The sequence below is a fragment of the Pseudonaja textilis genome, chromosome 7, assembly GCF_049901715.1.
Source record: "Pseudonaja textilis isolate UNSWEBS1 chromosome 7, rPseTex1.2, whole genome shotgun sequence".
In the NCBI taxonomy this organism is placed as follows: domain Eukaryota; kingdom Metazoa; phylum Chordata; class Lepidosauria; order Squamata; family Elapidae; genus Pseudonaja; species Pseudonaja textilis.
Genome location: NC_141996.1, coordinates 7,716,786 through 7,741,516, shown reverse-complemented (window position 1 = coordinate 7,741,516; position 24,731 = coordinate 7,716,786). Strand labels below are relative to the sequence as shown.

The 24,731-nt window shown below is 43.8% G+C and overlaps 1 protein-coding gene across 13 annotated transcripts in view; it reads left to right on the top strand.

Moving 5' to 3' along the window:
* DLG2 (discs large MAGUK scaffold protein 2) overlaps positions 1–24,731 on the top strand; it is a 979,527-nt gene that overhangs the window by 176,967 nt on the left and 777,829 nt on the right. For all 13 annotated transcript variants that reach the window (XR_015744246.1, XM_087936973.1, XM_087936980.1 and 10 more), the window contains exon 6: positions 22,169–22,240. Coding sequence is in view for 12 of the 13 variants with exons in the window: in XM_087936973.1 (XP_087793099.1) it covers positions 22,169–22,240 (72 nt within the window). In the remaining variant the exon portion in view is untranslated. The remainder of the gene's footprint in view (positions 1–22,168; positions 22,241–24,731) is intronic.

Here is a 24,731-nt window from a genome sequence, read left to right as displayed (position 1 = left end):
CACCACCGGTTCGGTGGGCGTGGCTTGGTGGGCGTGGCTGCAGGGGAGGGTCTGGGCAAGTCACATGATTCATGCGGCTGCACCAAACGCACGCTTTGCGCACGCGTTAAAGCAATAAAAACTAAGCTACTGCGCCTCTCAGCTGTTTAGCACAGCAATCCGCTCTGCCGCGCCAAACCGCGTAGAGGTTGAAAAGGACCTAGGAGCAAAGGCGGGTGGGTGGGCCCAGGGTGGGTGGGCCCAACTGCAAAGTGTTGGAGTGGTTCGGAGTGAACTGGTTCTCTGCCAGCTGATCTTCGGTGTTACCGGTACGCCAGAACCGGGCCGAACCGGTAGAATACCACCACTGCCTCCAAGGTCCCTCTGGCTTGGAGGAACATGGAACATAGAATCATAAGGCCGGAAGGGACCTAGTCCAACCCCTTGGTCAAGCCAGGAGATGTTATATCATCCTGGTCAATTGTTGTCCAGTCTATTTTTGAAAACCTCCTGCAATGGAGCACACACAACTCCGGGAGGCAAGGTGTTTCATTGATTAATTGTCCACACTGTCAGAAATTTTCTCCCAAATTCTAGGTTGGATCTCTCTTGAACAAGCTTCCTGCCCACCACGACTTCTTGTCCAGCCTTCAGGTGCTTTGGAGAATAGTGTCAGGGTTCCAGCGGAAGCCCTCATCAAATCATGAGCCTTGAGCCAAACTTCAAAAGAAATCCAATTATTTATTAGGAGCAACATGTCAGCACTTATCCTAATGAAGCCAGCTTTGCCTCACATCATTTAGGGTGCACCTATGCCCTGTTTCCCCCTTCCCCCCAGGTGTGTTATAAATCACGTTCTCCAACCAGAGCATCTTCATGGCTGGTGTGTCATAAATCACATTCTCCAACCGAGGACTTTCGTGGGCTCTAGAGACCACGCCCCTCCAACTGGATCCGTAACCTGGGAGACGCTTTGGTGAGGTATCCGTAGAATGCACTTCTGGGTTTTTTTTAATTTTTGATTTCCTTGCTGTTCCTTCAGGGTTCTCCCCCACCCCCCATGGCAACTAGAAAGGAGCTTAGGAATGCTTAACGAGTTGACAAATAGATTGACCCCCCCCTCTTCTCTGTGACAATCCCTCAAGGACTGGAAGACAGTTATTATGATGCCCCCCTCCCCTCCCCCAAGGCACATAAAGAACCTTTCCTCGGGGAAATTTCTGAGTTTTGATGTGGCTCGGAAACCTTAGCTATTTTAATCTTGCAAATTAAGGATCATGCATTTACCATCAGGAATACAAAATGAATACCGAGCGTTAGAAGATGTCGCTCAGTAAAGCAGGAGCGATATAATGAAATATGCAAGAAGGTTTCGCTTGCTGCCTCTCAGAAATTTTCATAGCTTGCAAAAGAGGTTTTATGCTTTGTTGAAATTTCATTTCCTTCTCACAGCCCATGAGAGCCTCTTTCACTTTTCTGAGAGGTTTTTTTTTTTTTTTTTTAAGGTATTTAGTGTTTGAAGTGGTATGTTTTAGTTTGCATGGATTTGGGTAGCGCAATCCTCCATTGTTTTGAACATCCCTAATTCCACACACGTCCACCTGAATATTCCCTCTGAATTCTGTCTTTGGGATTTAATGATGTTGCGACCTGCCGGTGGCTGATGGATCTGGCAGCAGAGTTGGACAGTAGTGAGGAGGCTTGGGAGGAACCTGGGCCAGTCTTGGAGGCTGGTGAGGGCTCGGATGAAGACTCTGCATCAGAGGCAGAGATGGGGCCACGGCAGGCTGGCAGTCATCAGCTGCCTTCAGACTCAGACAGCAGTGAGGCGGGGGAGTGTCTGGAACTGGTTCCCAGCCTGTGCATGCGCAGGACTACCAGAAGACAAGAACAATTGAAAAAGCAGGGTCAACGCAGGAGTAAGGCCACACCTCGGAGATTATTGGCCCTTCCCAAAGGAGGGCATAAATGAGGAGCAAACGGGACATGAGCTTTTGCAGGAAGCAATTACGTCGTCAGGTCAATTCACACTTTGAAAAGTCCTGTTTGACTCTGTGTCAAGCTTGGCCTTGCCCTGGATCTGGCAATTCGTTCTTCGGCAGCATTCCAAGTGCGATAAGGTGGCATATAAATGTTCCCCTGAAAGACTGTTTGTGAAGCCTTTCAGGCTGTGAATGAACGTAATTCACAGCCGTGGAAATAAAAGAGGTTTTGCTGGAACTAAGATTGTGTTTTATGCCTTCTAAGGAAGCCTAGGTCAGAACAAATGAAACAGAGGGAGGGATTTATTTCAGGAAGGCAAAATTATTCCCCAATCTGGAACATGGAACCAAAGGACACTGTTCAGGACCATCATACAGATTACCACACAGGAAGTCCTTGACTTACAACCACCAAATTTCCATTGATAAGCAAGGCAGTGGTTAAGTGACTTTTGCCCCATTTTCCAACTGTTTTTCCAACTGTTGTTAAATGAACTGTAGAAAGTTAGCCCCCACCGCTCTCCTAGAAGGCTGAAATATTTTGAGAGATATTAAAAAGGCAGGCTATTATATTTCTCTGGAGGAGAAGTTTTTTTAGAGGGAGAAAGCAGCTCTCACCTTTTCTTAACAGCCCACAGCAGATGTCAGCACTTAAGAGATAAAGAGATAGCTTGCTCTATTCATAAGCAAATACCCTCGCCCAAGGTTCAACAAACGTAGGGTTAGCCCTCAGCCACAATAGGAATTGCCCAAAGCCCCTTCACTGCATCACCTCAGTTGCACTCACCCTAGCAGTTCAACTTCAACCAAACTTAGCTCAGACAAACATGACCCCTGCATGGCCCCGTGGGAGTCTGACAACAGACAATAGAATACATGTTCTTGCACAGGAACAGGAAGCTCGTTCAAAGCCCAAGACAAGGTATAAATAACCCCCCACTCTCAACTCCATGTGGTCAGCTGTCCAGAACCACCCATGTGCTTCTGCTTCATCAATAAATGGACACTCTTTCCAATCAGCCTCCATGTTTCCAGTGTCTTTCTTCCGGCTTGGAACTGAACCAGATGGATATTTCTTCCCACAGAATCATTGCGGCTGTTAAGTGAATCATCTAGTTTCACTAACTGAACCTGGCTCCCCCAGACATGGACTTCGTTTGTTGGAAGCCAGCTGGGAAGATTTCAAACAGTGATCACGTGATCCCGGGATAGCACGACTGTCATAAATACACGCCCGTTGCCAGACAACCAAATTTTGACCACGTAGCCTTTTTTTTGAAAATAAATCCCTTTTTTCTGTGCCACTGTAACTTTGAACTGTCACTAAACGAATAGTGGAAAGTTGTATTCTGTGCATGAAAACAACAATGGCCTGTGTGTGAATCGCCAGGCTTTGCCTTCCTTCAAGAGAAAATGCAGGATTATAATCCTGCATGATAATGGAATAACAGAATAAGTTTGAAGGGACCCCGAAGGTCTTCTAGTCCAGTGGTGACTAACCTTTTGGGGCTCCTGTGCCAGCACCTAGAAGGCAATGTGTGCGCCTCCCCACCCCCTTCCTGCCCATGTGTGCATGATCCCCCCCCTTACCTGCAGTGCACCTCCCAGCTGATTTTCGGCCCATTTGAGGCCTTATTTGGCCTGCCAGAGGCTTGAGAGAAGCCTCTGCAGCCTTTGCAGGCCGAAAAATAGGCCTGTACTGGAAGTGATGAAAAATAGGGCCTATTTTTCAGCCTGCAAAGGCTGCAGAGGCTTCCCTCAAGTCTCTGGCAGGCTGAATGTTTTAGTTGAGCAATGAGAGGCTGAACCAGGGCATGGATGCAACAATACTTTATTTAGGAAATAAAGGACTGAACGTGCTTGCCAAGCCTGGAACTGGCTCGCAGCGATCAGCGACTGGTTGAACCCTGCAGCCTGCTTTTATAGCCGGCTGCTGGGGGAAACCAGCCAATGAGGGACAGCAAACGCCCCCGCAGCGTGAGCGGACCTGGGTGGGAACTCTTGCAAGTTCCAGGGACATAACACCCCTTCCCCCCAGATGCGAACACGCATAGTCATTTAAATAAGCGGGTGGTCTGTGCTGGTGCCCTGAACGGTGCAGTTCAGGTGGGTTGACAAGTAACTCAGAGTCTGTGGTGGAAGGTTGGACCGGTGGGAAATCGCGAACTTGCTCATCGGTCTGCGTTGGCTCGGGAGTCGTAGAGCTGGACGATGGAGATGCGTCTTCGTCCGCTGATTCGGGTTGGTCGGTCATAAGACGGTCACGGTCCATGTCTAGACTCCCCGGCTCAGCTGGAGGTGGTGTCGGGTCACCGGTGCTGGTGTTGATGTGTGGTTGATGCATCGGTCTTGGACTGATCTGCGCCCAAGCGTCAACGTTGGTGTAGGTACCGTGGCGCCTCCGTAGCTGGTCCAGGTGCCTTTTCCAGATGCGGCCATCCTCCAGTCTGACTCGGTCGACCTGGGGCCGGTGATGGTCACGACCTCTCCTGGGATCCACAAGGGGTCTCCAGCGTAGTTCCTCGCGAACACAGGTTCCTGTAAGACAAAATGTCTAATCCCCGACGTTGAAGCGAGGGGAGAGTCAGAGCAGTAATTAGGGTGAAGCCTGTCCAGCACTGTTCGCAGGCGTCTACCCATCAGGAGTTCAGCCGGTGATTTATTGGTGACTGTGCATGGGGTTGAGTGCTGGCTCAGCAAGAAACGGGAGAGTCTGTGGTGCCAGTCTTCCTTGCTGAACCTTGCTAATGCTTCTTTAGTGGTCCTAACGGCTCTCTCTGCCAACCCGTTGCTGGCAGGATGAAAGGGAGCCGTGAAGATGTGGCGGATGCCCAGGTTAGCGGCGAAACGACTGAACTCGGCTGAGGCAAACTGGGGGCCATTGTCGGAAACAATAGAGTCCGGTAACCCGTGTGTTACGAACAGGCGGGTCAACACCTTAGTAACTGCTTGTGTGGTGGTCGTGGATAGTTGGGCCACATCAATCCACTTTGAGTAAGAATCCACGACCACCAAGAACATTTTGCCGTGAATCGGGCCCGCCAAGTCAATGTGGATCCTGGACCAAGGTGCGCTGGCGCTTTCCCACTTTGTGGGGGAGGTGATTGGAGGGGATGGTCATGATTCTTGGCAGGGGTGGCAAGAGCTTACCCATCTGATGATGTCATCGTCGAGGCCCGGCCACCAGACATAGCTGCGTGCCAACGCCTTCATCCTGACGATGCCAGGGTGGCCCTCGTGTAATGCCTCCAAGACTCGGGTGCGAAGTGAGGTCGGGATGACCACCCGGGTGCCCCACAGCAAACAGCCCTGCAAGCTCGATAACTCCTGTTGACGGGTCTTAAAAGGCGTGAATTTGGTTTCAATATTATTTCCCGGCCACCCCCTCCCCACCCAGTCCAGTACCTGGGCGATCGTTTTGTCTGCCTTGGATTTGGAGGCGATGTCAAGGGCAGTGATGGGAAGGTCGAGCTGGGTGACCTCGAAGATAGCGTGGACCGGGGCAGGGTCTTCAGCTGGAGCAGGCAGGGGGCAGCGGCTGAGGGCGTCTGCGTGGGATAATGTTTTTCCTGGACGATGTATGAGTTTATACGAGTACGCTGCTAGGAAAAGGGTCCACCTCGTCATCCTGGGAGACAGCACTTGGGAGTCTGTTTGTCTCCAGCTAGGAGACCCAGGAGAGGCTTGTGATCCGTGACTAGCTCGAAAAAGTGGCCAAAAAGAAATTCATGAAATTTCTTCACTGCTGCGACAGCTGCTAAAGCTTCCTTGTCGATTTGACTGTAATTGCGCTCTGTGGCAGAGAGCGTCCTGGAAAAGAAAGCGATGGGGGCCTCGGAGCCATTGGGGAGCCTGTGGCTTAATACTGCCCCAATTCCAAAAGGGGATGCGTCAGCTGCCAGTACTAATGGAAGGTTGGGGTCAAATTGAATAAGGACTGGCATCTGAAGTGAGTAGTGACTTGACTGCACAAAAGCGTGTGTCTTCCTTGTGTCCCCAGTGCCAAGATGATTTTTTATCCAAAAGTCTGTGCAGGGGTTCTGCCACTGATGCTTTGTGGGGCAGGAATGATGCGTAAAAATTCAATAATCCCAAAAAGGCCTGCAGTTCTGCTTTGGAGGTTGGTGTGGGTGCCTCGTGAATTGCCTTAACCTTGGACTCCAGGGGGTGAATGCCTGAGGCGTCAATTTTATAACCCAGAAAGTCCACCTGTCTAGTGGCAATGGCACATTTTTCCCTTTTTAACTTGAGGCCATGCTGTCTGAACCTCTCTAGCACTGCTCGAACTCTCTGGAAGAGTTGGGGTCTGTCCCTGGCCGAGACCAAAATGTCGTCAAGTAGGGTACTACACCAGGGAGGCCCTGCAATATCCGCTCCATGAGGGATTGGAAAATGCCTGGAGCAACACTTACGCCAAATTGGAGACGCTTGCACCGGAAAGCACCCCTGTGGGTGACAATGGTTTGAAGTTCGGCTGTTTGGTTGTCAACAGGGAACTGTTGATACGCTTGTGACATGTCCAATTTGGCAAAAATGTTGCCAGGTTCAAAAGTGTGCAATAGATGTTGGATGACGGGTACTGGGTAAGCACTAACTTGTAAAAAACGGTTAATTGTGGTTTTGTAGTCTGAACAAATTCTCAGGCTACCGTCTTTTTTGAGGGGTGTGACAATGGGCGTCTCCCATTTGGCGAAATCTGTTGGCTCAATGACCCCTTGTTTTAATAATTTATCCAGTTCCGCATCCAATTTAGGCCGAATAGCGAATGGAACTCTACGAGGTTTCAACCGGATTGGGACTGCTTGGGGGTCGACTGAGAATGAGATGGGGGTTCCGTTATAACATCCCAGCTCATTGCTGAATACGTCTGAGTAGTCAGCGAATAAGGAGTCAGTGTCAGAGGTTGAGACAGCATGGACTCCTGTTAACCCTAGGCCGAGGTGGGGGAACCAATCAAGCCCCAAAAGTGTAGGGAGGTTGCCGCTAACTACCACTAGAGGTAGGTGGCCTTTGAAAGTTCTAAAATTAACAAGAAACTTGCCTCTGCCGATTACAGGAATGTCCTTCCCCTGGTAGTCCTTCAGGCTAAGCTGGCACTTCTGGAGCCGGTTTCTGGATAGACTGGGCTGTAGTTTCTTGAGGGTGCTCCAAGAGATAATTGAGAGCGCTGACCCCGTGTCAACCTCCATGCGACAAGGTTTACCTTCTAATAAAACGGAGAGAGAGATTTTACTAATGGTATGGCAAGCGTGCTTAGCATGGTGGCGGGTGCGACAGTTCAATACTTGCCTTTGGGGTCCAGAATGTGAAAAGGAAGGGACCCTTTGTGCCGAGTTGTGAGCGGCTTGACAGACTCTGGCGATGTGCCCCTTTTTGTGACAATTGTTGCAGGTGGCTCCCTTGAATTTGCAGGTGGTCCTCAGGTGAGATCCACCACAGGATAGGCACAGGGTGATGTGCTTGGATGGACTGATGCTTTCTTGCTTGGCTCCTACCTGCGGGTGTCTGGTGTGGGCGAGGCGGTGGATGTCGGCCTCATCACTGGGGTCCTCCTCGATGACCACCTCTTCAGAGTGGACGGAAACTGCAATTTGTTTGGAAACAGGGCCTTGGATCTCGGTGGCTGAGTGTGCTGCCAGCTCCGCTGCCAGGGCTTCCTCGACGGCTTGAGCGAGGTTGAGGTCCTTTCTAGCGAGTAGGCGCCTTTGGAGGTGAAGATCCTTGACCCCGCAGACTAGCTGATCGAGGAGCATGTCATCCAGGTAGCTCCCAAACCCACAATGGAGTGCTGCAGTCCTGAGGGCAGCCATGTACTGGTTGATAGTTTCTTTGTCTGATTGCTTCCTCATACGGAAGGTGAACCGCCTGGCGATCTGTGAGGGTCTAGGAGAATAGTGGTTAGTAAGGATTTCTAACAGTTCTGTCCAGGGGACTTTTTTAACTCACGTGGAGCCACGAGTGCTGTGGCAGTATCAAAGACGATGGCTCCGCAGTAGATCAGGAAATATGATTTTTTTCGGTGCTCCCCTGCATCAGCCAGCCCAATGGCGTCGATGTAGTGGTTAAAGCGATTCTTGTATGACTCCCATTTCTCCTCATCCGGCTTGAACGATGGGAAGGCTGGGTTGGAGTTCATGTTGAGAATCTAGTGGCTAACTGCTATGGAATCTCTCTGGGACCACAATGGAGGAAGGAAAAGCTCCTGCGCTATGGCAGGCAAGTGACTACAGCTCTGGGAAGGCTCCGCACCTTCCGTTCTCTCTGGGTTTACACATGGTCAGCTGCAACGGCTGTTTGGCAGCGTTTTAACTTTCGCGCTCCTGGAGAGCGTAGGCGGTGATGGCTTAACCGCTCTGAAAGCGCTTTGAATTTCGCGCCTGCGTAAGTGTCAGTGACTCGGGATTACAGCACTGCGCTGTATCCCTTGTTTGAAATTCAACGACAGCCGTTTGAATTTCGCGCTCTTAGAATTAAGCAGCTGCGGCTCGCAGCGCTTCGCTTTCCTCTGTAGCTTGCTAACAGCGGCTACAGACGCTATTACTTTCGCTTTCTTGCTGACCGAGCTCTCCGGCGGCGCAGCTGCGGCTCAGCAATTCAGTGACTTCAGCGGTTGCAATTTGCCTCTGGTAGCCATCCCATCCTCGTCGCCAGTGTTGTAGTTGAGCAATGAGAGGCTGAACCAGGGCATGGATGCAACAATACTTTATTTAGGAAATAAAGGACTGAATGTGCTTGCCAAGCCTGGAACTGGCTCGCAGCGATCAGCGACTGGTTGAACCCCGCAGCCTGCTTTTATAGCCGGCTGCTGGGGGAAACCAGCCAATGAGGGACAGCAAACGCCCCCGCAGCGTGAGTGGACCTGGGTGGGAACTCTTGCAAGTTCCAGGGACATAACACTGAACAAGGCCGAAAATCAGCCAGGAGGCACGCACATGTGCAGTGAAATAAATTTGCCCGGGGCTCATGTGCCTGCACAAATGGTTCACACAAATGTGCCATAGGTTCGCCATCACGATTCTAGTCCAAACCCCTGCTCGGGCCGGAAACCCTGTACCATTTCAGACAAATCATTGTTCAAAAAGAGTCTGTGTTTCTACAAGATTGCAACACCATAGCTTTCTTGTGTGAAAATGTAGTCGATACCCCTTTTAATCTTCTGCAGATGGTGCCTGGCATTTTTAGATGTGATATGCCAAGCAATTTTTTCTCTCTTTTCTTTCTTGCTAGATCCAGCCAAAGGATGTGGCAAAGAATTATTTTATTTTTTTAAAAAAAGAATTCTGACTGAAGGCCAGAAGGAGTTGTTCGATCTATTTAGAAAGCTTGTGCTTTTTAATAAAATGCGTAATTTTGGGGGGTGGGTAGGGGAAGGTGTTAAAAAAACAACAACCCTTCTACCCATTTTTGGCTACCATAGACCATGGCTCTGATTCTACACCGGCTATAAAAATTAGGGTGTCTTGCTGGAGAAATGATTGTGTCATTTTATTTGAGGCCCTTTGGCCAATTCATGATTAAATAATGACAAGAATCCTAAATCCCCAAGAAACATTCTCTGAAATGCTCTTTTGTTTTGAGAGAAAGCTCAAAAACAGCTCCTCCATCAAAATGCATGAGGTAAAAACTGGTCTAGAAATGTTTCTCGCTGCTCTGATGTAACGGAGAGTGTGCATTTATTTGGAAAATTAATGACAAAAACCAAAGGCAAGAAATGAGTGAAAGAAATGATGAATCGATTCAAAAGATATCCATGCCATTGGCTTTTCTTGGAGAGGCTTAGAACTATGCGTGGCAATTAGTTCTATCCACTTAGCTACCAATTTCCTCCTAAAAATGCCTTGATTGTTGCATTATTCTAGGGCATTTTAGGAAAAATCGGGACTCTTGTAAAAAAAAAGGAGGAAAAAATGATTATTGCCTCACTGGGCTGAGGAGGGAGGTTGGTTTTTTTTTTTAAAAAAAAATCCTCTTTTTCCCCCAGAAAATGTTAGAAAAATAGGGCAAAGAAGACATTAGAGAAGATATTAATAATCACTCAAAGTAGTACCCATGTCAAAAATATATTTTTATAAAAAAAAGAATGTATTGAAATATACATTCTGAATCAAGGGTGACCCCACTGGATAATTAAAGCAAATAATATTTAAAATATTTTAAAATATGAAAATATTTACAGACCCCTCACATCCTGGACATAAACTCTGTATGTAAAGGACCGCTATATTGCTACAGAAATGCATGAAACCAAAGATGAAAACCTCCTAGAATGCATATGGGTCAATATAAAAGAAAAAAAGAATGACATGGCCATAGATGTATATTATAGGCCACCCAATCAAGCAGAAAAAATAGATGTCCTTTTTGCCAGCCAACTAACAAACATATGCAGAAAACACACAACAATAGTAATGGGAGACTTCAATTATCCTGATATCAATTGGAAAACTAATTCTGCACCAGGTAAGAAATCAAATAAGTTCTTAACCAACCTATCTGACAACTTTGTTGTCCAAAAGGTAGAGGGTGAAACTAGAGGGACAGCCATACTGGACTTAATTCTTACAAACAGAGAAGAAGTGATCGAGGGAGTTGAAACTGCAGGAACCTTGGGTGAGAGTGACCATGTCATACTAGTATTCAACATAACACAAACACAAGCAACAGAACATAATGACACCAGAGTCTTGGATTTTAAAAGAGCTGATTTCAATAAACTCAGAGAAAACTTGAGAAAGATTCCATGGATGAAAATCCTAAAGGGGAAAACAACTCAAGAATCTTGGGAAACTCTAAAAAGTATGATCATACCCAGACCAGCACAATACCACTGAGAAAGAAAAACAAGAAATCCAAGAAGAAACCGGCATGGCTGTACAAAGATTTCTCTGGCAAATTGAAAGAAAAAAAGGACAAGTACAAAAAATGGAAAGGAGGACATACAACTAAGGCAGAATATCAGCAGATAGCCAGAATCTGCAAAGACGAAGTCAGGATAGCAAAGGCTCAGAATGAACAAAGACTTACAACAAAAGTCAAAGATAATAAAAAAAAGTTTCTTACAACATACAAATAACAAGAAAACAATCAAGGAACCAGTCGGTCCACTAAAGAGAGAAGATGGCAAGGAAGTAACAGGCAACACAGAGAAAGCCGAACTGCTTAACTCATTCTTTGCATCCGTCTTCATGCAAAAAGAAACTATAGCTCAACCCACCAAAAACATAACTGTAAAAGACAGACCATAAATAAAAGTTAAAATAAGCAAAAAAAAATAGCAAGAGAACACCTGTCTGATCTTGATGAAAACAAATCACCGGGGCCTGATGGATTACATCCCAGAGTTTTCAATGAGCTGGCAGAGGTCATCTCAGAACCACTGCACCATATCTTTCAAAAATCCTGGAGCACTGGAGAACTACCAGAGGACTGAAAAAGAGCTGATGTGGTTCCCATCTTCAAAAAAAGTAAAAAAAAACAGACCCAGGAAACTATAGACCAATCAGCCTAATATCAGTACCCGGGAAGATACTGGAAAAGTTAATAAAAAAACAGATCTGCCAACATCTAGAAACAAGTCAAGTAATAACTAGCAGTCAGTACAGGTTTGTTAAGAACAGATCATGCCAAACCAATCTTATTTCATTCTTCAACACAGTGACTAAATTAGTAGACCAGCAAAATACTGTGGACATAATATATTTCGATTTCAGCAAAGCATTCAACGAAGTAGACCACAACCTACTTCTTAGTAAGCTAGAAAAAAGTGGAAACTGAACAAGGAGAGATTTAACCTGGAAATAAGGAGAAACTTTCTGACAGTGAGAACAATCAACCAATGGAACAGAAGTTGCCCTCGGAACTTGTGGGAGCGCCATCACTTGAGACTTTCAAGAAGAGATTGGACTGCCATTTGTCAGAAATGGTACCTCCAAGTCCCTTCCAATGCTATTATTCTATTATCTATCTAAAAGAATCAAATGTTAACTATATTGTAAGATACAACTTTCCTCTACCTCCTGTTGTGTGGATTTTAAATCCCAGAGTACTTCACTTTGGCAGCACTGGGTAAGGAAATTTGGGAGTTGAAGTCCACACACTTGGATGAAATCCAGATTAGGCACGGCTAATGTAAGGAAATAACTATTGACATTAAATAGTTGTGAACTGTACTGAGTAATCTTTTAGGGAAACCTATTTCCTGTGAAGATGGAAATATTAATGGCAATATTGGATAAGCACATAACAAATATATTTAAGATTGCTACAGAAATCTATATATGGAGTTACAGAATAGCTGTACTGTTGAAGCTATAATGGGATTATGAATAAGGGCTGGCAAATTGTAGAAATATGCTATAGAGAGAGGTAGGATTTTTCTGTAAAGTGCAGAATTAAGTAGCGTAATGGGGAAAATGCCTCTCGGTGCTCTTTTGCCGGTGGAGTTTTGCAAATTTCAGTTTCATGGATTTTCTTTTTTTTTTTAAACGGTGTGATATGCAGCTTTCGATCATGGCTCTGAATACAGGTCAGAAGTAGGAGAGGAAAAAATGGAATTTCAGCTAAGCTTAACGGGGCAAGTACAATCAATTCATTGGGATGGAATACAAGGCTAGATTATTGGATTACAGGTAGTCCTCTTTTTACGGCCACAATTGGGGCCAACATTTCTGTTATTAAGCAAGACAGTTGTTAAGTGAGTTCTGTCCCATTCTGCGGCCTTTCTTTCCTCAGTTGTGATGACTCAGGGCATGGTACAAAAGCAACAAAGTCACAAAAGTACGTAAAGTCCCTTTAATACCTCCAATGTCCAGTTATCTTTGGCTGGAGAAAAAACTATCCCAGGAACAGTCTTTAAAGGGAAGAAATTCAATCCAAACCCAAAGTACATATAAAGTAGAAATAAAAACCAACACGAGCCACGTTGCAGCAATTAATTGGACAGGGCAGGATGAGGAATTGCAGACTTCAAAAGATAACAAAACACATAGGAGGACGGCAGAACCCAGATAAGACTTGACAAACAAAGATAATTCACGCTTTGTTTCCAGCAAGGTGCTGTGCGCAAACACCCTTTGTATCCTGTTTTCCCAGCTGCAGCTAATGAAGGGAATCAGGGCCCTCTTCTCCCCCGTAACCTACATAACTCACGTTGCTCCCTTATCCATTCTTCTCTGTGTGCCCTAGAATGGGGTGACCCTGGGTCTTCCTCTGAATGCCCAGCCAGACTTTACACTTCCCCAGTTTCTTCCGCAGGCACCGGAGCCAGACTCCCACTCCCGGTCAGCTGCTCACTCTCCCCCTCGGAATCAGATTCCAAAAGGAGCATGATAACAGTTGTTAAGTTAGTAACATGGTTATTAAGTGAATCTGGCTTCCCCTATTGGCTTTGTCAGAAGGTCGCAAAAGGGGATCACATGAGCCCAGGACACTGCAACCATCATAACTATGAGTCAATTGCCAAGCATCTGAATTTTGATCATGAGACCCCCCAGGGATGATGCAACGGTCATAAGTGTGAAAAATAGCCGTTAGTCCCTTTTTTTTCAGTGCCATAATAACTTTGAATGGTCAACTGAATATATGGTTGTAAGCTGAGGACTACCGTAATAACTATGAAGTTAATGCTATGTAGTGTTGTACCATGTACAAGTAAGAGGTGTTCATTTGCTGGGGAAAATAGTATAATGTAAGATAATAAGGAGGAAGATCCAGGAATCTATTGGATAATAGATTGGATAATCTCCTCGGAATTCGATAATAATTGGATAATCTCATTTTCTCACCTTTCTCACCTCTTATCTTTCCTACTACCTACTTCTATGGTAGTATATATTATGATTTATCAATTGTTGCTTGCATCTTATGATTTATGATTGTATTTTATGATTTATGATCTATGACATCACTTTGTTGTTTGTATGCACAATGAGAACTTATGCTCTATAGACAAATTTCTTGAGTATCCAGTCACATTTGGCCAATAAATTCTATTCTATTCTATTCTGTTCTGTTCTGTTTTATTCCTATTCCTATAGCTACTCTATTCTAATTTCCTATTCTGTTCTGTTCTGTTCTGTTCTGTTCTGTTCTATTCTATTCTATTCTTATTCTTATTCTTATCCCTATCCCTATCCCTATCCCTATCCCTATCCCTATCCCTATCCTTATCCTATTCTAATTTCCTGTTCTATTCTGTTCTATTCATTTCCTATTCTAATTTCCTATTCTATTCTATTCTATTCTATTCTATTCTATTCTATTCTATTCTATTCTATTCATTTCCTATTTTGTTCCCATTCCCATTCTATTCTATTCTATTCTATTCTATTCTATTCTATTCTATTCTATTCATTTCCTATTCTAAGTTCCCATTCCCATTCTATTCATTTCCTATTCTAAGTTCCCATTCCTATTCTATTCTATTCTATTCTATTCTATTCTATTCTATTCTATTCTATTCTATTCTATTCTATTCTATTCTATTCCATTCCATTCCATTCCATTCCATTCCATTCCATTCCATTCCATGCTAATGCAGCCTTCCTAATCCCCATGGTTTCTGTTACATTGCAACTAAGCTACTTATTCCAATGTCTTTATCTTTGCCCTTTTGGAAATTGATAATTCCTCCACATAATTTTTCAAAAGGCAACTGGACTGAGAAAGCACTTTAGGGACAGCCGTGACCTGGATGACTGAAAATCTCTACAGACATTCTTCCACATAATATGTTGAGTGACTTTACAGACTTTTTTTAGAACTGCATGTTCAGAGCAGTCTTTTAAGAGTCCAGTGGCCTTTGCTTGGGTCTTGCTTTAAGCAGCTTTAGAGGTGAAGATACAAAATGTAGAAAGCAAGAGTCAGCCATATTCAACATTTCTTGGAGCATTGGCAGTGGTGGGATTCAAATTATTTTACTTCCGGTTCTGTGGGTGTGGCTTGGTGGGCGTGGCAGGGGAAGGATACTGTAAAATCTTCAGTCAGAGATGGTATCTGCCGGTTCTCTGAACTATTCAAAATTTCCACTACCGGTTCTCCACAACTGGTTAGAACCTGCTGAATACCACCTCTGGTTCATTGCCTGAAAGGTTGCTTTTCAATGAGTTGTTTCTTCATGTGCTGTGTTGAAAAAGTGTGGAAACGTTCGTCGAAACGTCGCCTAGATACTTCCAATTTTATGCAGGAGAAAACCTGAATAACCAAAGATCCATATATATGTGTGTTAGGCAAATACCTATCAAGGAATCAATCTTCTTAACTCTTCACAGAGAACTCTACAATGGAGACAGGACACAAGGAGAGAGAATACTCCCTCTAATGGCTGCCTTTATATAGACTCTTCTTAAAGTGGTAAAACTTCTGTGGACACATTCTTAATCTTAAAACGGCAATACCCATGTTGATACATTCTTATTGCATCAACCTTACTTTGCATCAGCCTTACAGCAGCTGGTCAGCTCTTAAATCTCAATACCTTAACAGTGTTGCATTAATTTAAGATGAAAAGATGGATCCGGTTTCCCCACTGACTTTTCTCATCAGAAGGTCACTAAAAATCACCACATGTCCCAGAGACACTGGGACAGTTATAAATACGAGTCAGTTGCCAAGGGTCCAAAATTAACAGAGGGATACAATCAAGATCAAGGGAAGTCCTAATACCATTCTGTAAAGCCTTAGTAAGACCACACCTAAAGTACTGCATCCAGTTTTGCTCACCACATTATAAAAAAGATTTTGAGAATCTAGAAAAAGTACAGAGAAGAGGAACCAGGATGGTTAGGGGACTGGAGGCTAAAACATACGATGAACGGTTGCAGGAACTGGGCTTAGTTAGTCTAGTAAAGAGAAGGACCAGGGGAGACATGATAGAGGTCTTCCAATATTTGAGGGGCTCCCACAGGGAGGAAGGAGTCAAGCTATTTTCTAAAGCACCTGTAGGCCAGACAAAGAATAATGGATGGAAACTGAACAAGGAGAGATTTAACCTGGAAATAAGTGAGAACAATGACAGTGAGAACAATCAACCAATGGAACAGAAGTTGCCTTTGGAAGTTGTGGGAGTGTCATCACTTGAGACTTTCAAGAAGAGATTGGACTGCCATTTGTCAGAAATGGTGTAGGGTCTCCCGCTTGAGTGGGGGGGTTGGACTAGATGACCTATAAGGTCCCTTCCAACTCTAATTATCTGTTATCTGTTAATTAGATCAAGTGACCATGCAGATGCTGCAATGGTCATAAGTGTGAAAACCAGTCATAAGTCACTTTTTTCAATGTCATAACTTCAAACAGTCACTACATGAATAGTCGTAAGTCAAGGACTTCCTGTACTCCATTTAAAGAGGAAAATCAGGAGCTTGTGTGAAGGAAGGAGCTTAAGAATGTCATTAGATAATCAGCAGAGTCCAATCAATTCCAGGACTTTTCAACCATATCTGAGATACTACCTGTACGATCTCTTTTATTATAGATAGTCCTCAACTGGTTAGCTGAGTCCAGTGGTGGGATTCAAATTTTTTTCCTCCTGGTTCTGTGGGCGTGGCTTTGTGGGCGTGGCTTTGTGGGTGTGGCAGGGGAAAGATACTTGCAAAATCTCCATTCCCACCCCACTTCTGGGGGAAGGTTACTACAAAATCCCCATTTCCTCCCGACCCCACTAACCTGCTTTCCAGCTCCATTCTCCTGTGCAGGGCAACCAAAGAAGGCTCAGCCAATCAGGGGGGCAGAGACTAGATGGGGGCGGGGCCAGTCAGAGGTGGGATTTGCCAGTTCTCCAAACTACTGAAAATTTCCACTATCGGTTCTCCAGAACTGATCAGAACGCGCTGAATACCATCCATGGCTGATCACATTTACTTTTATGACCCTTTTTTGGACCACCGTTAAGTGCATCACTGCAGTCGTTAAGTGGAACACGTGGTCATTAAACAAAACCAGCTTCCCCCATTGACTTTGGTAGTCGAGGATTACCGTAGTCAATATTTGAAGAGAAGGAAGAGCCTCTGTGGCGCAGTGGTTGGAGTGCAGTACTACAGCTACTTGCTGCCTACAATTTGGCAGTTCAAATCCCACCAGGCTCAAGGTTAACTCAGCTTTCCATCCTTCCAAAGTGGGTAAAACAAGGACCCAGATTGTTGGGGGCAATAGTCTGACTCTGTAAATCGCTTAGAGAGGGTTGTAAAACACTATAAAGCGGTATATAAGTCTAAGTGCTTATTGCTATTGCTACATGTTTGTACTTCTTCAATCATGGACATTTTTCTACCAAGTAAAGAGATACAGGATGTTCCAAATTTATAACCATTTGGCGTCCTTTCCTAAAGGTTATATTTCAAGCTGGGAAAATAGAGAATTAGAATGCCAAGCCCTGTGAACTGAAAATCAGTGAAGGACATATTTCCAATCCTACATAAAAAAAAAAAATCTTGTTTACTACCCATGCTCTCTTTATCTCAACAATATAATTTAGGCAGTAATGCAATGGGGAGCATGTGTCATTAGAAGTTGAACTTGACTTGCTGGCATGTAATTAACATTGCTGCTAATTGAGAACGAGAAGCTAAGGATAACCCTCTTGGGGTCTCGCAATAAATTCAAATCTATTATTCGCCCTCTATGTTGTGTTGAATATCTTCCTGCTAAACACCCGAAGTTGGATATCAGCCTTGGTGTGGTATATTAATTTCCCATCTCTTTGATCACACAGGGTAGTTTACGGCGTAATTAGAAAACAGAACTCAACCATCTTGAGTTTTTACAATTCAATTACGGAATTGCCCGTGATTTTATTAATTTCAGCCAGTTCATTGTCTTTGGATAAATACAATTAAGTTGTAATGAACAGCAAGGAAATTGTTCATGTTGTCCTTTGTAGGGTAGAAATGTGTTCTATCTGCAGGAAGCTAGATATTAAAATATGTTTCATTCTTTTAGATTCTTACTGATCCCACATTAATGAGCTGCAGTGATAACTGTTGTGGTTCACCAGCAGCAGTGCAGATGTCTGAGGTCTAGGAGAGTGAGGACTCAGATGAGGGGCCTGCGTGTGGTTTAGGGATGGGGCCAGGACCATCAGGGAGTGGAGTGCTGCCTTTGGAGATTGTGGAGGCTGGCAGCAGTGATGAAGAGGTCCCTGAGGAGCCTGTGTCCAATGCACATGCATGCAGGGGCTGCTCGAAGGAAAGAGCAGCTGCAGCAGCACGGTGACTCAGGAGTAAGGCTGCAAGGTAATGGCCCCTCCCTTAAGGGATAAAAGCCAGCTGAGAAACCGGAGTTCTTTGCAGGAAGCAAAGAAGTTCTTGCACTTCAAGCCTTGTGGAAGTTCAGACTATCTTGGTTGGTGTTTGAAGACTTTTTGTTTGGAATATTTCTTGGCAACTTAATCTAGTGCTTTTGGCAGCCTTGCACGACCTTGGCAAGGCTCGTTCTTATCAGAGACAATTAATTTGAAACAGCCTTTTAACCGGGAAGGAACGGAATTCGTAAAGAATCATTAAAAGGTTTTCCTGTTACCTCTGTTTTGTGTTTGCTTCCTTGGAACAAGGTTTGGGTCAGAACAATAACATAGAGTAAAACTTCCAATGAAGACAGCATTTTCCTCCTTCTCTCATTATATTTTTTAATGGAATGGCTGTGGACACATGTGTTGTAACCTGTCAGCCACTGGCCTCTCCAGCAACCAAATCAGAGGAGGAGGAGGAGGAGGCAGCATAGAAGTCAGGGTCAGCATCAAGGCAACTTGAGAGCTTGAAGGGGATGAGGGAATGGAGCTGGCAGAGAAAGAGAGTGACAGAGAGACAGAGGCAGAGCCTGGGCCGTCCATCAGCTCTCAGATGTAGAGTTAACAGCCCCCAGGTCTGGAGGTGGCTGATGAAGAAGAGGGGAAACAGCTGGGTCCATGGCCTGACACACGGCTGCACAGAAGGCAGAGGAGAGGAGAGTAATGGAAATCTATGGGCCGGTCCCTGGGACAGAAGAGCCATTGTTGCTAGCAAAACCTCACTCTAGCTCTGGAGAGAAAAGGCAGGGGCAGAGATGAATAGATGTGGCAGACAACTATTCATCTTCCAGCCGGACTTGTTAGACTGTGAGAGAAACTTTTTGCCGGGGCTGTTGGTGCTCCTAATAAAGGAATCTTTTGAGTTAACTTCAGTGGGTTTGTCATATTTGGGGAACTGGATCAGAACAACATGTGTCTTATATTGAAAAGGAGAATCCAGGATTACAGATAGTTCTTATAACAGTCCATTTAGTGACTGTTTGAAGTTACAAGAGCGCCGAAAAAAGTGTCTTATGACCATTTTTCACACGACTGTGGCAGCATCCGTAATCAAAATTCAGACGCTTGGCAACTGACTCATAGTTATGACGGTTGCAGTGTCCCAGGGTCACAGGATCCCCTTTTGCAACCTTCTGATAAGCAAAGTCAAAGGAGAAGCCAGATTCACTTAACAACCGTGTTACTAACTTAACAACTGCAATTATTCACTTCACAACCGTAGCAAGGGAAGTTGTAAAATGGGGCAAAATTCACTTAATGACTTTTCTCGCTGAGTGATGAAAATTTTGGGCTCCCTTGTGGGTCATAAGTCAAGGACTACGTGCCATATCAGTAGCTTGGCAAAGCTTTCTGGCACTTCAACCTTAACAGGCGGGACGACAATGTAATTTCTAGGCTGAATTTGGATACGGCAACTTGGAGGCTGATGCAACTTTTGGCATCTGGGATTTTTCTTTAAGCAAGAACGATAGATATTCTATGCATGGAGAGTTTGAAAAGTCTTTGATAAAATCTCTCATCAAAGGCCTTTGGGCAGCTCAGCTGCTGTGAGATAAGGGGGCAGATGCTCTCAAGGATTGGCAACGGGCTAAAAAAATAGAAAACAGCGAGACGAGACAAAGGGATAATTCTGAAAAGAGATGAGATACGCACAGAGGGGTTGGCGCATTTAAATTTGTTGATAAATGATCTGGAGTTAGAATTAATGGTGAGACGGCCTTACGATCTAGGTTGACTGTTTCCTAGTATGATTTGATTGCTTATTGTACCCTATGACTATTATTAATGTTGTACCTCATGATTCTTGACTCTTGATGAATGTATCTTTTCTTTTGTGTACACTGAGAGCATTTGCACCAAGACAAATTCCTTGGGTGCCCAATCACACTTGGACAATGAAGATTTCTATTGTATTTATGGAGGTCACCAAATTGCTCGTGCTGATAAAATAAATTAATAAAGAATGCTGAAGCACTCTAAAAGGTTCCTTCCAAACGGGGGAGTATGGGCTTCAAAATTGCAAAATGCTGTTCCAGGTAAATAAGAGTGAAGTAATGCACAGTGATGAAAACAAAACAAAATAAAATGCTTGAGATAATTCTTGACCTTAGCAGAGGACACTTCTAATGTACCAGACCAGTGGTGGGATTCAAATTTTTTTTTTACTATCAGTTCTGTGGGCGTGTCTTGGTGGGCATGGCAGGGGAAGGATACTGTAAAATCTTCAGTCGGAGGTAGGATTTGAAGATTCTGCAAACTACTTGAAATTTCCGTGACCAGCTCTTCATAACTGGTCAAAACCTGCTGAATACCACCTCTGGTACGGACACTAGAAAGAGTGCAGAGAAGAGCAACAAAGATGATTAGGGGACTGGAGGCTAAAACATATAAAGAATGGTTGCTGGAATTGGGCATGTCTAGTTTGATGAGAAGAAGGACTAGAGGAGACATGATAGCAGTCTTCCAATATCTCAGGGGCTGCTCCATAAGAAGAGGGAGTCAAGCTATTCTCCAAAGCACCCGAGGGTAGGACAAGAAGCAATGGATGGAAACTAATCAAAGAGAGAAGCCACTTAGAACTAAGGAGAAATTTCTTGACAGTGAGAACAATTAATCAGTGGAACAACTTGCCTCCAGAAGTTATGACTGCTCCAACACTGGATGTTTTTAAGAAGAGGTTGGATAACCATTTGTCTGAAATGGTATAGGGTATCCTGCCTAGGCAGGGGGTGGGGCTAGAAGACCTCCAAGGTCCCTTCCAACTCTATTATTATTCTATTCTATTCTGTTCTGTTCTGTTCATTCCGTTCCATTCCATTTCGTTCCGTTCCATTCCATTCCATTCTATTCTTATTCCTATTCTATTCTATCCTCTCTATTCCTATTCTATTCTCTATTCTATTCCATATTCCATTTTCCATTTTCCATTTTCCATTTTCCATTTTCCATTTTCCATATTCTATTCTATTCTATTCTATTCTATTCTATTCTATTCTATTCTATTCTATTCTAGTCTATTCTATTCTTATTCCTATTCTATTTTATCCTATTCTCTATTCCTATTCTATTCTCTATTCTATTCCCTATTCAAATTTGATATTCGATATTCTCTTCTCTTCTCTTCTCTTCTCTTCTCTTCTCTTCTCTTCTCTTCTCTTCTCTTCTCTTCATTTCCTGTTCTAATTTTCTATTCTATTCTATTCTATTCTATTCTATTCTATTCTATTCTATTCTATTCTATTCAGAATCATATAGAGAACCTGCCACCTGGAGATCTCCTAATTTGGTAGTCTCTAGTGTGTTTTTCAAAAGACAACCGAATTTTCTTGCTTTGTTTTGTTTTTCTCTTGAAGAAGTTTCGCTTCTTGTCCATGAAGCTTCTTCAATTTTTCAGCTTCTTGGATGAGAATTGAAATGTCTTCAAGGGAAAAAATAAATGAAACAAGAAAGGCCAATTGCTTTTTTTTTGAAAAGCCCGTTTGGGACACCCATGACCTGGAGAAGATTGAGAATCTCCATAGACATTCTAACCTAATAGATTGTGGGAGCGTCTTCACTGGAAGCTCTCCAGAAGAGACTGGACTGCTACCTGTCAGAAATGATGTAGGGCAGGGGTCTTCAAAACTTGACAACTTTAAGACTTGTGGACTTCAACTCCCAGAATTTTTCCTCCAGTCATGTTATCTCAGGAGTTCTGGGAGTTGAAGTCCACAAGTCTTAAACTTGCCAAGTTTGAAGACCCTTGATGTGGGGTCTCCTGCTGGAGACCTGGATGTTTTTAAGAAGAGATTGGATAAGCATTTGTCTGAAATGGTATAGAATTTCTTGCCTAAACAGGGGGTTGGGCTAGATGACCTGCAAGGTCCCTTCCAACTCTGTTGTTCTGTTATTCTGATATTCTGTTATTCTCTTTTTCATTTGTTTGCAGCAGAGTCACACAAGATGTCCTGCCCACAAATGTTCAGTCCAGTCACCTGAATGGCTGCCTATTCAACATTCTGTAAGTGAGAATATTTCATTTCTTTTCTTCTCTGTGTGTGATGATTTGATAGTAAGACGGAAATGGATATATGCTAGAAATAGACACAAGGACCTAGCAATAAAATAATAATAATAATAAAAATGTTCTCAAAAAAGCCTCCCCACCCCCAGTGGAGGGGGGGGAGCGCTTGACCCACACTGATCTGTATAGATTCCTTCTGAAATTTAGCTTTAGCAGTTTTGCTGTGGCTCTGAGTTTTCCTAATTCTTTGTAAGCGTGCAATCTGCAGAATATTGGTTTGCTAGTTGCCACTACTGGCAGTTCTTGTTTAACAACACAAATTGGAAGCTGTGGCTTTAAGTGGAACAGTTGTAAATTGGAAAAAAAAACCATAGGGCCAAGCCACTTACTGACAGCAGTTCTGGCCATCCTGGTTGCTGTCATTAAGCGAGGACCATGTGAATTATTGAGCGAAGCCCTCGTGTAACCATGACTTCTGACTTCCTGCTGGCCTCCCCATTGATTTTGAGAGAGGGAATCCTGCAGAATAGGTCACAAATTGTGATTACATGGGTATGTTGCAAGGACCAAAAATACAAGCCCAATCAGTGCAGTTTACTTTATTGTCATTGCACCTCGTACAATGAAATTAAATGCACATTATACATAAAAAATAAAACAAAAACACACATCCTTCACATTCTATACAATTGAATTGTAAACCCCTGATGTTGCCTTAATATTGCACTATACAGTAGAATTCAATAGAGTTACTGCCCTGGGATAGAAGCTGTTTTTCAGCCTATTTGTCCCTGTTTTTATTATCCTGTACCATCGTCCAGGGGCGTGGTGGCTCAGTGGCTAAGACGCTAAGCTTGTGAATCAGAAAGGTCGGCAGTTCAGCAGTTTGAATCCCTAGCACCACATAACGGAGTGATCTCCCGTTACTTGTCCCAGCTTCTGCCAACTTAGCAGTTCAAAAACACATAAAAATGCAAGTAGAAAAATAGGGACCACCTTTGGTGGGAAAATAACAGCGTTCCATGCATCTTCGGCGTTTAGTCATGCCGGCCACATGACCACGGAGACGTCTTCGGACAGCGCTGGATCTTCAGCTTTGTTACAGAGATGAGCACTGCCCCCTAGAGACGAAAAGAACTAGCACATATGTGCGTGGGGAATCTTTACCTTACCATCTGCCAGATGGTAATAGTTCAAAAAAAGGGTGCCCAGGATGAGATGGATCTTTGAGAATATTTTGAACTTTCTTCAGGCAGCAGGAGTTATAAAGCTCTTTCAAAGAGGGGAGAAGGCAACCAATGATCCTCTGGGCAATGACATTAAACCTCTGGAGTGCTGTCCTATCTGCCCCTGTGCAATTGGCAAACCATACACAGGTGCAGTAAATTGAAATACTCTCTGTGGTTCAGCGGTAGAAGGTCACCAGCAGTTTTTCATTCAGTTGTTGTTTCCCGAGAAGTCTCAGGTAGTATAATCCCTGCTGGGCCCTTTTGACCAGGGCTGCAATGTGAGCACCCCAAGTCAGATCCTCTTTTATGATAATACCCAGAAACTTAAAACTGGCCACTTGCTCCACTCGGTCTCCATAGATAAGCGAGGGCTGGATGTCTGATCTGTTCCTTCTATAATCCACTATAAGCTCCTTGGTCTCATTGGTGTTAAGGACCAAGTTATTGGCTCCACATCATGAAATCAATCAGTCTACCTCATCTCAATCAAACCACTACTTCAGTGACATTGTATATTTGAATGGTCACCGAACAAGCGATTGTTAAACAAGAACTATCAGAATAGAATTGAAAAAAAAAGCAACCTACAAATGTTTTGCTGATGATGGCTAGCACAAGTTCACAGGGAAAAATAGTTTTCTGTTCTTGTGGTTCTCTATACTTTTGTTTATGTGTAATTCAGATGGCCCATATCCAGTCTCAGGCTGCAGCTGCAAATTTGTGCATGCAGTGCATTTAATGTCTTATTAAATTGAGCGTGATTTATGGTTCTGTTAACACAAATAAGAGTTGGTTGAAGTACTACCACGGATATGTCAATATGCAGTACAACCCACTTAAAAATGTGTTCTGAAAAGCTGAAGTTTGAATTTTGGTACTTGATTAGTGTGAAGCAGTTGAACCTCTGGTCCAAAGCAGGAAGTTTCAAAGGGTAGAGGGGTGTAAATTTTGATTTCTAAAACAGTCTGTTGTGAAGTTCTCTGATTTATTTCTGTGGCCAAAATATTATGCAGAAAGTGGGTTGGTGTTTAAAAAAAAATTGATCCTGAATTGTTCAGGGTTTCTGAACCATTATTTTACCATTTTATGATGAAAATAGAGCAGTTTGGATAGGTATAAATGCAGGAACAACCCTGTGAAATTAGATAAATGCATTAACATCTCCAGATTTTTGTGTGACTGCTCTAATTTTTAAAAAGTTTTGGACACCATCACTGAAAGACAATATTAGCACTCCAACAAAGTGATAGTTGTGTAGT